Genomic DNA, 13,945 nt, shown 5'->3' on the forward strand with positions numbered 1-13,945 from the left:
GCTCCCAACTGTAAAGCATGGGGATGGTTCTGTTCCAGTATGGACAGTGATATCGTGGTTTTCTGCAGGTCCCATCATAACCCTGCATGGAATGATGAAGCTAAAACGTATGAGACCATTTTGGGGGACCAGGTTCTACCCATGGCCCAAATATTGTTCCCTGATGGTGATGGCATCTACCAAGATGATTTGGCACCTTGTCACGCTGCAAAAACGGCGAAATTATGGTTTGAGGGGCATGACCAGGAGCTATCAGACCTCCCCTGTATCCCACAATCACCAGACCTGAACATCATTGAACCATTGTGGTCTGAGTTAGAAAGGCGTGTTCGGTCTCATTACCCTCTACCAGCATCCCTTAAGGAACTGGAGCATGTTTTGGAGGAACAGTGGTACAAAATTCCACACACCACGATTCAGGAGCTGTATACGTCCATTCTACGTCGGATCCAAACTGTTGTGGACGCAAAAGGAGGTCCCACATCCCACACCATACTAGGTATGATTTTCACACTTTTGCAAACGTTTTACATTTTTTTGTCCAACCCCTGTATATGCCCTCAACAGTTACTGTTGAAGTGCGGGATGAAGTATATATACGCTTTGAATTTGGTACTACTAGATTCGACAGCGGATGGCATAAATGTACGCCCAGATATTATTTCTTCACAATTTTGTTACGGAACTTTACAGTAATGTTGTTGTAGTGAGTAGAGTTTGAAGACCATTTTTTCTGATTTTATTTTCAAGCAAATAATGAAAAAATAAATCTTCAGAGCAACTTCTCCCGAGAAACCCAACACTTAAGTGGTCATGGGAAACAAAAGGCCTGACTTATTTCAGAATTTGGGTGGAGTCCTGATTGTTACTTAATAATAATAATATTTTTTTTTTTTAAAAAAAAGTAAAATTAAGGAAGCTCAATGAATAAGAAATTGAATGTGCAGTGAAATAAATTATAAAATTTATAAAAAATGGAACTAAAGCAACATATATAATATAAGCAAAACAACTTGCAAATCAACAATGGTAACTCTTATTGCTGGGCATGCTGCTGCTTCTCGTTTTTATAGGAACTGAACAGTTTGGTTATGAATGATCTCAATTCGTGGTAATTGTTTTATCAAACTGAAGTGAAACGAACCACGTTCTATCTTTGTATAAAATTTCATCACAATCGATGTTTTGGCATTATAATTTCATACCCATTTTATTTTAATTATTTAGTTAATAATGTTTCTTACAACTCATTATGCACTTTGTAACCAAGATATGTTACCATTTCTTTTGGATTTGTTCTGTTTGTTTTTTACATCTACCATGTGTAGTATTTCTTTAGGTAGTTTAATATTAGATGTTACTTTATTGTGTTTGTATTTAAAATTATTGATTTGTAGTTTGCTAGAAGCAAAGTATTTATTGTGTACATTTTATAACAACTACGTAAATGCTTGTTGCTTGTGTAGGAAGAGAACAGCCTTTTCAACGTGGACAACAGCCCGAGCAACCAGGTTTTGGTAGAGGTAAGTAATTTTTCTTCGTAATAACGTTCTTAGTAGTAGTAGTATGTAACTTACGTACATGTAGCTTAGCTATATGTTTTTTGAGATTGAGTATCTGTATGTAAAAGTAATTATTAGTCGTGGAAAACTCAGAGGATAGATAGGTTGATTGTGAACGGTAACTTTAAGTTTAAAGTGAGTACAGAAAAACTGAATCCATAAGTTAAATGAATGTTTTAAAAGCAGAATTTCAGTTCTTCATTTTCTCCTTTTCCAATGGTCCTCCTTAGATTCCAGGCAAATTACTTTAAATATCTTTAATAGTTACAGTCTTTACTTCAGTATTTGAAAACTTAAAAGAAAGTAAATAAATCTTTAATCTGACACTACATAGTATAGTGCCAATATTTAGGTTACAATTTATGCAATTATATAATGGACATTTGTGGGTATATTTTACATAATTTTGAGAATGTATATTTACTGTTAGAATTCCGAAAAATTAAAGTAAAAATACGCGATATAAACTTCATAAGGTTTTTCGAATGTGACGGAGTCTATATTGCTTTGAGCAAACTGAATATTAAAACTCATTCCACATTCCGCCAGCTCCATCGGTTCTATCCTCGTTTCTTACCGGACTCCTGCGTTTTTTATTCCGCAATCATAACAGATGACCTATCATTTCAGTGTCTTTTGTATAAATATTTTACCTTGACCTTCGTTCGTAAATATGTACAGATTGTCAGGCTAACGAACATGTTCTACTAAATGTCCATGGGAAGTTTAAGGTGTTTTAGTTAAGTTGATTACTGAAGTTGTGAACGTCTTAACGTTAAGATTTATTAATGATCGTGGCAAGCAAGATCCTGATTGGAAATTTTATCCGTTTAGACTTTTTTTTTTATTTTTTTTTTTTACGTCGGTCTCTCTTTATCTCTTTCCTTCGATATATCCTAACTAAATATAAAACTACATGAACTGACATAAAATAAATGGGTACTTCCGGTTGACATGGAAAGTTTAAATTTGACATGATTATAGCTTTTCGGGACTAACACACAGGAAAATTGCCGGAAGTGAATATTTTTAATTTTTAGGGAGTCTAAAGGGACAGTAAACGCGGGGTCAGGGGGCAAAGCCCCCAGCTGGCTCAAATTCAGGAAATCTTAAAAGCAAATGCACGAAATTCACTGTTGATGCAAAGGTGATACACGAGGCCATAGGCGAAGCAGAGGTGGAGGACTGGGGGCCGAGCCCCCAGCTAAGCAAAGGCTAGTATATATATATATATATATATATATATATATATATATATAATTAAGAAATTACACTGAATTAACAAAGGGCAATGAAATAAGATATAAAGTTTATAAGAAATTGAAATAAGCTGAAAATAAGATATATAATATTAAGTAAACAACTGGAAAAATCAGCAATGGTATGACACCTCGTTTACGTTGTTGCAGCGATGTAGTAGGTATTACACATCCGATCGCTTCTCGTTCCTATACGAACTGTGGGTAGTTTGGTGATGGATTATGTAACTTCTTGATTTAAGGATAAAGACAATCGGAGTGCATAGTCCGTGCCTAGGAAGATGATGCCTTACAAGAATTCGAAATAAAATGAGTGAATTCATGATAATTGTTTCACTAGACTGAAATGATACAAAACTTCTCCGGGCCGAATTCTGTTCTTTGTATAAGATTTCATTAAAATCGTATTCTCTATTTTTGCGTTATAATGTTACACAAAGTTACCTTTAATTTTATTTATGTAGATATTGTTCACAACTCATGACGTATTTTATAGTAATGATATCGTAACATTTCTTTTGGATTTGATAACTTCAATAATAGTAGTTACTAATTTGTAGTTTCCTGAAGAAAAATGTAACAGTTTTGCAATTTCTAACAACTATTGCAATGATTGGTATTTGTATAGGAAGGGAACAACCTGTTCAACGTGGTCAGCCGGTCGAGCAACCAGGGTTTGGCAGAGGTAAGTTGAGTTTTTCACGTGAAGTTCTTTTTTCATAACCTTAATAATACTGTAACAGTAACAAATTATAAGTTTAGTGTATATAGTTTGGCTGAATGTGTCGTTTTAGATTGGGTATGCTGAATGTGAAAGTAATTTATAGTCGTGAGAAAACTCCGTGTTTGGATCTAAAGATGATAGATTATTTGGTACTGCATGATAATGTTGATTGTAAGGTGAGTACGTTATAATGAAGATTTATAAATAGAAAGATAACCGACAAACGGCTAAGTGTTTTTCAGTTTCTCAGTAGGTTAAACAGAATTTAATTTGAAACCGGTCTTACAACCATCCGTGAAGATATAGAGGTCATTAACAAAATATAACTGTGTCGAAATATATATTGCTATGACCAAAAGGAATGTTAGAACAGGAATAAGGAGCATACGATTAAGTCCAAAGATGACCCCTCAACTTAAGCCTTTCGAAACACTTGTTGGAAAATAATCATAATTTCCAGTGCCAAAATTCTGCATCAAAACCACAAATAGAAATAAACTTATCATATATACACAATTATCTTTTAATCGGAATTAAAAACTGTGTTGAGTAAATTTTAATGAAATACACATACTTCTATAAATATTTATTAATAAGTATTTTCATTCACTAATCATTTATAAACAGATGTCATTCAGTGAATTTTTAGTGTGACAGTGGTAATTGACATCCATCTGGTAACTGTATGTATGGATAATAACTAAATGCAACAATGAAAATGCGAAACGATGATGATAATGAAAATCAGATGAATTTTAAATTCTTAGATTTAGGTAACAACTAACTAAACTGTCTTTTTGTTCATAATTTGCTAATTTTTCAGGTTCTAAACCTAATTTTAACAAAATTCGAATTTTGATAGTAGACCAATCTACTGAGAATTAAGCTAGAATATTCAGATAAGAGAACACTCAAAGAATTCAGTTTTTTTTAATACTTGAGCAAATTATAATTGTTAAAAAATTTATTAACGTCCCACGTTTATACCTCGATAGATCGAGGCTAAGGAATTCAGTGATATAATAGTGAATGAAATGAAGAAAGTAGGAAGAAACAAGTGAATCCCGAGAAAACTTATGCTCACTGTGATTATCCACCACAAATAACAACTACTACTATTACAACAACAACAACAACAACTACTACTACTACTACTACAACAACAACAACAACTACTACTACTACTACAACTACAACAACAACAACTACTACTACTACTACTACTACTACAACTACAACAACAACTACAACAACAACAACAACAACAACAACAACAACAACAACAACTACTACTACTACTACTACTACTACTACTACTACTACTACTACTACTACTACTACTACTACTACAACAACAACAACAACAACAACAACAACAACAACAACAACAACAACAACTACTACTACTACTACTACTACTACTACTACTACAACTACAACAACAACTACAACTACTACTACAACAACAACAACAACAACAACAACAACAACAACAACAACTACTACTACTACTACTACTACTACTACTACTACTACTACTACTACTACAACAACAACAACAACAACAACAACAACAACAACAACAACAACAACAACAACAACAACAACAACAACTACTACTACTACTACTACTACTACTACTACTACTACTACTACTACTACAACAACAACAACAACAACAACAACAACAACAACAACAACAACAACAACAACAACAACAACAACAACAACAACAACAACAACAACAACAACTACTACTACTACTACTACTACTACTACTACTACTACTACTACTACTACTACTACTACTACTACTACTACTTCTTCTTCTTCTTCTTCTTCTTCTTCTTCTTCTTCTTCTTCGTCTTTTTCAGCTCGGAACCGGGCGTTTGTATTTATTTGTTATTTTCGCAGTCAGAGCCGATGGACTTTCATTCCATCGTCTTGTTACAAACATTTTGTTTCGACTAACCGTTCGCAAGTGTATCCAAATTGCCATGTTAACGAACCCCTGTGGAGTGCCATATACATCTGCCCAATACAAAAGCAAGATTGGCGTTGAGATTTGCTAACCCATTTCAGTTTAGAAGGCGTATATACGCCCTCAGCGGTTACTGTTATAGTGCGAATGACGTATATATTGTAATATTTTGTGTAGGTAGAGTCAATAATGGACCAGGAATCTAGCCCTTCACCTATTTATTTATAACAATACAAAATAGTCTTTGTGTTTTACAAAGTCAATATATCAGAATCTTCCTTGTGACCAGGGATGAAGGAAGTAACGTTTCATATGGGAACCCCTTCGGTCATGGCAACCACTGGGGGTCTTGCAGTGACTTCAGGTTATGGTCCTAGGAAACCACCTCGGCTCATGACGTATAGGTTGTGTTGAGAAATCCCTTTCGCTTCAGAGCAGCCTCCAGGGATATTAGGATAGGTAGAGTCCCTTAGTCCCGTGCGACCTCCAGAGCTGTTGTGGGTAGGCGATCACTGGTCAACTGATACCTCCTTCCTTTGTGGTTCCTCTTTTATAGGCCCTCTTGAGGTGACTTGTCCTCTTTCGGTTTCCATTGTGTTGATCTTCGTGTTTTCCTGTTTAGTGTATCGTCTGCTTGTTTATAAACGTTAGCACGTGTCGTTCATAAATATGTGCTTATGTTATGATGTCTCTACAATATATATATATATATATATATATATATATATATATATATATATATATATATATATATATATATATATATACGCTTTAAATTTCTACAAACCCGACTGCGAATGGCGTAAATGTACGTCCAGATACATTTTCTTCACAAGTTTGTTACGAAACTTGACACTAGTGTTTTTGCAGGGTAGAAAAAAAATGAAATCTTTGAGTTTTACGTCCCACGGTTATGCCGGTTAGGCTAAAGGAGACGGTGATGATGAGTAATGAATGAAATGTGATGGTGGAATGAAGAAAGTGGGAGGAAACGGGAAAACCCCGAGAAAACCCACGCACACGGTGTTTGTCCACCACAAAATTCACTTGGCGGGGGCTGGGATCGAACCCGGGACCCCAAGCACCAGAGGTGAACGCTCTACCACTGAGCCACCGCGGCCCCTTTTGCAGGGTAGAGTATGAAGACCATTTTTTCTGATTTTATTTTCAACAAATTTTGCGAAAAAAGTCATCTCCAAAACAGCTTTTCCTTAAAACTCCACACTTATGTGGTCATGGGAAACAAAAGTCTGACTGAATTTCAGCGTTTGGATGGAATGATGATTGTTGTTTTTTTTAAAAAAAGAAAGAAACGAAAGAAGGAAAAAGATAAATTAAGGAAGTGCACTGAATAAAAAATAGAAATGCGATCAAATGAGTTATAAAGTTTATAAGAAATGCAAGTAAAACAACATGGAAAATCAATAATGGTAAGACCAGTTAGTGGGCATACTACTACTTCACATTTTGAACTGGATAGTTTGGTAATGAATTATCTCAGGTCATGATAATTGTTCTACCAAACTGAAATGATAGAAACCTTCCCCGGAACAATTTATATCTTTGTATAAAATTTGTTTGGCATTATGATTTTACACCCATTTCATTTTATGTATCTAGCTAATATTGTTTTTCTCAACTCATGATGTACAATATTTTATAATCTACATGTTGTACCATTTCTTTCGGATTTGCCCTGTTCGTTTTTTTTTATAACTGTAATTTATAATATTTTTTAGTTAGTTTAATATTGGATGCTACCTCATTGTGTTGCTATTTAAAATTATTGATTTGTAGTTGGCTAGAAACAAAGTATTTATTGTATACATTTTGTAACAACTACTTGAATGCTTGTTACTGTATAGGAAGAGAACAGCCTGTTCAACGTGAACAACAGCCGGAGAAGCCGGGTTTTGGTAGAGGTAAGTAGTTTTTCTTCGTAATAACATTCTTAGCAGTAGTAGCGTACTCGTAAGTTTGTACATGTAGCTCAGCTGTGTGCTCTTTTGGATTGAGTATTTGTATGTAAAAGGGTAATTTTAGTTTAAAGTGGGTACAAAAAAACTAAATCCACAAGTTAAATGAACGTTTTAAAAGCAGAATTTCAGTTCTTCATTTTGTCCTCTTCTGTTAGTCGTCTTCAGATTCTATATAAATTACTTATGATACTTTAAGAGAAAGTAAATAAATCTCTAATCTGAAATTACATAATATTATTTAGGTTACATTTTACGCAATTAAATAACGGACATAAGTGGGTAAACTTCAAATAATTCTGAGAATGTACCTAGATACATTTACTGGTGCATTTCCGAAAAATTACAGTAAAAATACGCGATATGAAGCTATAAGGTTATGCGAATGTGACGGAATCTGTATTGCTTTGAGCAAAAGTAATGTTAAAAGTGAAATAAGCAGCAAACGTTGTATTCCAAATATCACCCCACAACTATACTCTTTCAAAGTCTATGAACGTAAACAAAATTTCCAGTTCCAAAATCCTGCTTTAAGACCACAAATACGTAGCTTAGACAAAAATTTTGGCACGTGTAGGTAGGTGCAACGCACAAACAAATGTGAACATGCGTTAGTTCTGTACAGAGATTCGTTGGTTTGAATGACAGGCATGCGCGCCGACTACTTGGGTGCTTCGGGGTTCCGGCACCCAGAAGATTTTTAGTTTGGACCCGGGTTTGAACCTACTTCTCTTGCGTTTAAGTCAGCCGTGTTACCGACTGAGCTAGGACAGCCTAAATCTTATCCTTATAGTACCGGCATATTTTACTTTATCACAACACAGCCTTTTATGACAGTGTTCATAAAAGATTTTAACTAAAAAGAAATCAATCATATATCATGACTTCCATAGAAACACGTCTCGCCATTGATATGCACCCACATAAATTTTGGAAAGTCGGCGCCGTTGATGACAGGTACATATTATTGAAAATTTCTGTCGCAGACAGTCAGACAAAGCTATGAACACATTGGATAGTCGTCATTAAGAGCATGCACACTTAAAAAAAAAACGTGGGTATTGCTCTCACAAGCATATGTTTTCGCCTCGAGCAGACTTTGGGTTCAAATTGAAACTACAGGTCAATTTCAAAGTTATTGAGACTGAGGCTTTCAGTCAGTCACACATCCGCCCTGATGAAGTCGGGAACTGTTGGAGCAGTATCTGGGTCGACTTTGCTTTGTGGGCCAGAGTTAAATCTTTCGAGAGACCCAGTTAGTAATGGTAGAGAGCGTATAACAAGAAGTTCAACGAAAGGTGTCAGAATATCAGATTAGTATTTCATAGCAACCCCTTTTCATTCTAGTTTCGCAGAAGTGGAGCTTTGTGACTTTATAATACCAGACCTCCCACCGCAGCGGGATTTGCTTGTATTGCACTTTGAGAGCCATGGTATCGGCTTCCTTAGAAAACGTTGCATATGATCTTTTCGCCTATAAACAAGATTTGGTGGGAATCACATGTGAGCCGCTGAAGCAATAACTGTGCTCTTTGTAATCCTGGTCCTCCGTAGCTGTGGGGTTAGGAAATATTCTTTGTAGCATTTGTATGTTGAACTTCTAGATTCTCACGCAGTATCTGGGACATGCTCCGTGAATGCAGTCTTTAATTTCTTTCGCCATAACACTGAATCTGCGCCAAATTTTACTCTACACTACGTGCGCCTAATTTGCTGAGTTTTGTCAGTGTTTAGTGGCTACTTACGATGACGTAAAGTATGTATCAATACTTTAGTCTAAACCGGCTATAAGCAACATATTACGTATAGTTTTTTTAAAAGAATCAAAAATTTGGATGAGGAGGCAAGCTCTGTAATAAACTTTAATAAAATACATGCGTTTAAGTTCTATAGGTATTCATGAATGAATATTTTCATTCACTAATCACATTTAAATTCACAAGTCATTCAGTGAATTTTAGTTTTACATTTTTAGAAAGTAACTAGCGTCCATCTGATAACTGTACGTCTATGGAAAATAACAACCAAATGCAACAATGAAAATCTGAATCGAAGCAGATCATCAAAATTAGCACAGACGGATTCAGATTAATAATTAAAAAGTATCTTTTTTTGTTTTTTCAGCAACTTCAACTTTCTTTCTTTCTTTCTTTCTTGCTTGCTTGCTTACTTACTTTTATTCTTTCTTTCTTTCTTTCAGGTTAGTATAATTTCCTGTCACATTAACAGCTTCTTATATGTACAGATACTAACATGTTTCCAGATTTGAAAACTTACTCTCTTAATTATTTCAACCGTCTTCCCTTCAGTCTTCGGAGACTATTAGATTACAGTTTGGGGAGAAAAGGTATTAGGCTGTGATTACGAAGGGTACGCTTCTATTTAGCGTCTTTTTGAACACCGAGGCTATATGAGACTTGGACGTACAGTTTAAGGTGGAATTCGAACTGCATTCAAGATTTAAAGCTTTCTCACCGGAAAATCGAACTAGGAGCCCATTGCACAAAAGGCATGCACGTTAGTCCATAGTCCAGCTTCGAGACCTTTCTTGATTAGGTTGCAGAAATAAGATGTACCCACGCCAGTTTTGTCTAAACATTTATTTCGTAATAATGACAAAATTAAGAACACGCATGTTTTATATCAATTATTTTCGCAAAGAGAAGAAGACGTGCTGCTCTGTGTCCACACAAAAAAAAATCCAAGACTCAATACGGATAAGAACAAGGATAGGATATTACTGTAAAAAACTTGATTAGCAGAAATTAAAACTTTTAGAATTTTCAATTTTAATAATGCCTACGTACAAATTGTACAATTGTGCCAATTAATTTAGTTGCAGGACGTGCCACCACTGGAAGAACTGAAGATAGAAGACACAACAACAAAAGCGGCCATACATATAATTTTGTTTTTAATGGTGTGGTAACTTCACCATCTCCAAAAGCAAATTGTAGAGGACGCAGCTGAAATTATTGAGAGAGTAACTTTCATAATTTGGAAAACAGTAAAAAAGAAAAAAAAAATATTAATGACAAAACTTAATTTATAAATGTATTCCTTACACATGAGTTCAAAATTATAGAAGAATGAGTAATTGTACGTCAATCATTGTGGAGGAGGTGAGCTTAAAAAGTTTATGTTTCTTCTTCGTTTTCTTTAACTCATTACGACTTTTTTGTATCTCAAATCAGTTTTAGATATCAAGAACTAAATGTCATTAATTAATGAATACAGAAGGTTATGAAATTAAAACCTTACTTTTGCGAAGCTTGTAATTTTATAACTACGATGCACTCCATAACATCTATCAGTAAAAACAGAAAGTTGTTTCAGGTTCATGGTAACGCTAGGTAGCAGCACCCGTGAACACACTCGAGAAGGTATTGAGGGTAGTTCGAAAGTGTTGTGTAGTGACTTGCAGGGAGAATGACTGTTGTATATGTGAATTATAATATGGCATTGAAAATTATGGTCTTTTGGTGGGCTACGGTTGTACTTTTCCGACATTGGTTGTACTTATAGCCAATTAAGTAAGCAGTATAGACGGAAAGTTTCCTTGTATCAAAGAATGGTATGAAAGCCGTATTGAATCGCAATAAAACGGTCATCCCTGCTGTTGCTAGCCTCTCCAATAATGGGCATAGTAGATATTGAAGGTTCTGGCGCGCAACCGACGTAAGTGCAAAAAGTGCGCTCCTTGATATAACATGAGATTTCACAGTCTCAGAGAGAAATAGCAAGGGTAGTACAGCGTTCCGCCGCGACCGTAAATCGCATAATTGCTCAAGGTTTATATTTGGTGAAGAAGCATAATGCTAAAGTTCATATGCTCCGCCCCCCATATATCATGTACAGAAAGACGAACAACCGAAAGTTGTACAAACGCCATCTTGCAAGGGACTGGTAGAAGTTTGTAGTGACTGTGGACGAGACATGGATGTGTCTTGTTGGAATGTAAAGAAAGAGAAATAATTTCTATTATTCCCGTAATTTCAGGGGTCGTTCTGACTGGTTAGGTGAATGTACGCTAAGTTTTTCACAAGGCTTGATGGTTGTTACTGCTATAACGGCAAACTTTTCGCTACGCAGAGTGGACAGAAAGGCTAAAATAAATACATTTTATTATAAGCCTAACATTTGAAACAACTATACTTTCATGATATTCCATCCCTATATGGCAGTGACACATCTCCTGTTGTTATTCACCGGGAAATGATGTTTCTCCCAAACGAAAAAGTCAACGTACATGTAGTGTATTGACGTGGAATGGGAATTCATCATTCCTTTTACATACATTTCTGCAAAATCCGCTAATGTATCTCTTCCGGATTTTTGTGGTTTCCCATTGTTGAAACAAGCTTTGAGCTTTCGAAATCCGTGATCACTCGATAGTACAGTGGAAAAGTTTGACAAAAGAAATGGAATTTGATCAAATTGTGCTTCCATGCAGTCTCCTTGAAGAAACTAGGATGCAGGGCGATAGCTAGCAGATAGGTCTTGCACATCGAACACAACCGCTGGTCGTGTCTCGCAGGTACTTTTTAAGCTTGATGAGAGTGGTTAATTCGTTAACATAAACCTAAAACTACTTTTTGCGTATGTATATCTTCTGTGGCTTTTTTAATTTGTAAATTTCTCTCTTTTTCCTTTATTTTACCTCCAATTAATTCTTGCTTTCTTCATTTCCCTATTTCTAAATTAATCTAACAGTATTTGTGTACACCGAAGTTTCCTGGACTGTAGATTGTAGAGATTTGCTTTTTAAAAATAGAATGATAACCTTTGTACAGTTCGCAGCAAAAAAACCTGCAACATGAGCATGTAAGTTTATTGTGAAACGACGAAGTCTTTTACTTCAAAATAAGTGTGCAGGGGAGGACGCCGAGATTTCTCCTGGCGTGATTCGTGCCACTTACACGTTATGTTGATTCCCTGCGCTGTTACGCGTAGTTTCACAATAAACTTACATGCTCATATTGCAGGTTTTTTTTGCTGCGGACTACAATTCTCAAGTAGTAGTGCATTCAAAAAAACTGATACAATTTCAGATATTACAGACATGCTTTTGAAAAACATTGATAAAACTAAATTTTCCAAATTTCTGTAGATTTTTCAGTCCATAGCCCCAAAATGGAAGTAATCTATATTCTACAATTGCTGGTATAGTAATGCCATCAGTGCAACATATGTATAAACTACTTGAAACCAGTGCACCACTGTTCAAACATCCGTTGTGTAACTTGATTATTTGCATATATTTATCTCATCTTCTTTATTATGTTATTGTTACTTCTTACTTTAATTCCATTGATGGTGATATAATGAATTATGACCGATATCATAAAAATATTATACATTTTAAATGTGATGTAGTATGTACTCAGTAAGCAACACTGATAAATTTCTCGAGTCAGAATAATGCCAAGTTTATCTCAGTGCAATTTACTGAGAGGTAATTGATTACATAGCTTAAAGATAATTAAAGTATATCCCAGGAAGTAAGACTAATCTTCCAAAAACTAAACAATGTAGTATTCATAGGGAGACAATACATTAACCCCACGTACACCAAGGGGTTACGCGCAACACCGCACACCAAGGGAGGATTAAAAAATGTCTGCTAAATAAATCAATATTTTCTGTCTCAGAGAATATAATATTCTTCTCAATTTTCTGCTTTCAGTGGTCTTAGTTCATAGTTAGTACGAAATAGAGAATAATATTACATTTTTTGGGACAGAAAAAACAATATTTATGTGGTGGACATTTTTTAAATCCTCCGTTGGTGTTGCGGTGTTACGCGTAACCCCGTTGGTGTATGTAGTGTCCACTTTAATATGATCACTCTGAAACCAGTAGGTCTTGTCTGTTTAGGTGTACGACGCTTTGCGTCAGCTGTACCCGTAGCGTTGCCTAGTGTCAGAATCTTCAACTTTAACTGGGAACAACCTCATGTACATTTATGGTAACACGTTACTCCAAGGGAGACTACTTTATGTTCACCACGAAAACTTTTGTTTAAAATTTTGAATTGTTTTCTAGAAATTAAAAGTGTTAAATGACAGGAAATAAAATTTGTATTATTTTTGACACAAAACCTGAGTTATGACATGATACTAAAGAAACCAATAAAAATTCTTATCCTTGGTGTATGTAAGGATAAATATGTTAGTCTGGTATTTACGAGGATACTTCCAAAAGTTTCCGGTCTGGTATTTTAATATCGCCGAACGGTTATTAACCGGTTATTGACATATAGTACCATCTATGAAATAATAATGTATCAGTTTCAACTGTCTAGTCTACCAGCTTCAGTACGTTGGAGGCAGTTATTTAAATCAGTCACTGTGCGTTGAGCTCGCATACTATGTTGGATGGAGTCATTTGAGTCAGTCGCTGTGTATTGAGCTTGCATACTATGTTAGATGCAGTCATTTGAA

General features: G+C 35.3%; 1 protein-coding gene across 17 annotated transcripts in view; it reads left to right on the top strand.

The window, feature by feature from the left end:
• The window catches only part of LOC145686681 (protein argonaute-2-like), a 212,267-nt gene that overhangs the window by 43,719 nt on the left and 154,603 nt on the right, over window positions 1–13,945 (top strand). For 8 of the 17 annotated variants that reach the window (XM_081760200.1, XM_081760204.1, XM_081760201.1 and 5 more), the window contains 3 exons: window positions 1,467–1,523; window positions 3,450–3,506; window positions 7,392–7,448. The exons of 1 other annotated variant lie outside the window; for it this stretch is intronic. In XM_081760200.1, the coding sequence (XP_081616326.1) occupies window positions 1,467–1,523; window positions 3,450–3,506; window positions 7,392–7,448 (171 nt within the window). The remainder of the gene's footprint in view (window positions 1–1,466; window positions 1,524–3,449; window positions 3,507–7,391; window positions 7,449–13,945) is intronic. 8 more of the 17 variants (XM_081760210.1, XM_081760211.1, XM_081760212.1 and 5 more) reach the window with 3 other exon arrangements.

The sequence above is a fragment of the Thermobia domestica genome, chromosome 5 (genome assembly GCF_964235325.1).
Source record: "Thermobia domestica chromosome 5, izTheDome1.hap1.1, whole genome shotgun sequence".
NCBI lineage: Eukaryota > Metazoa > Arthropoda > Insecta > Zygentoma > Lepismatidae > Thermobia > Thermobia domestica.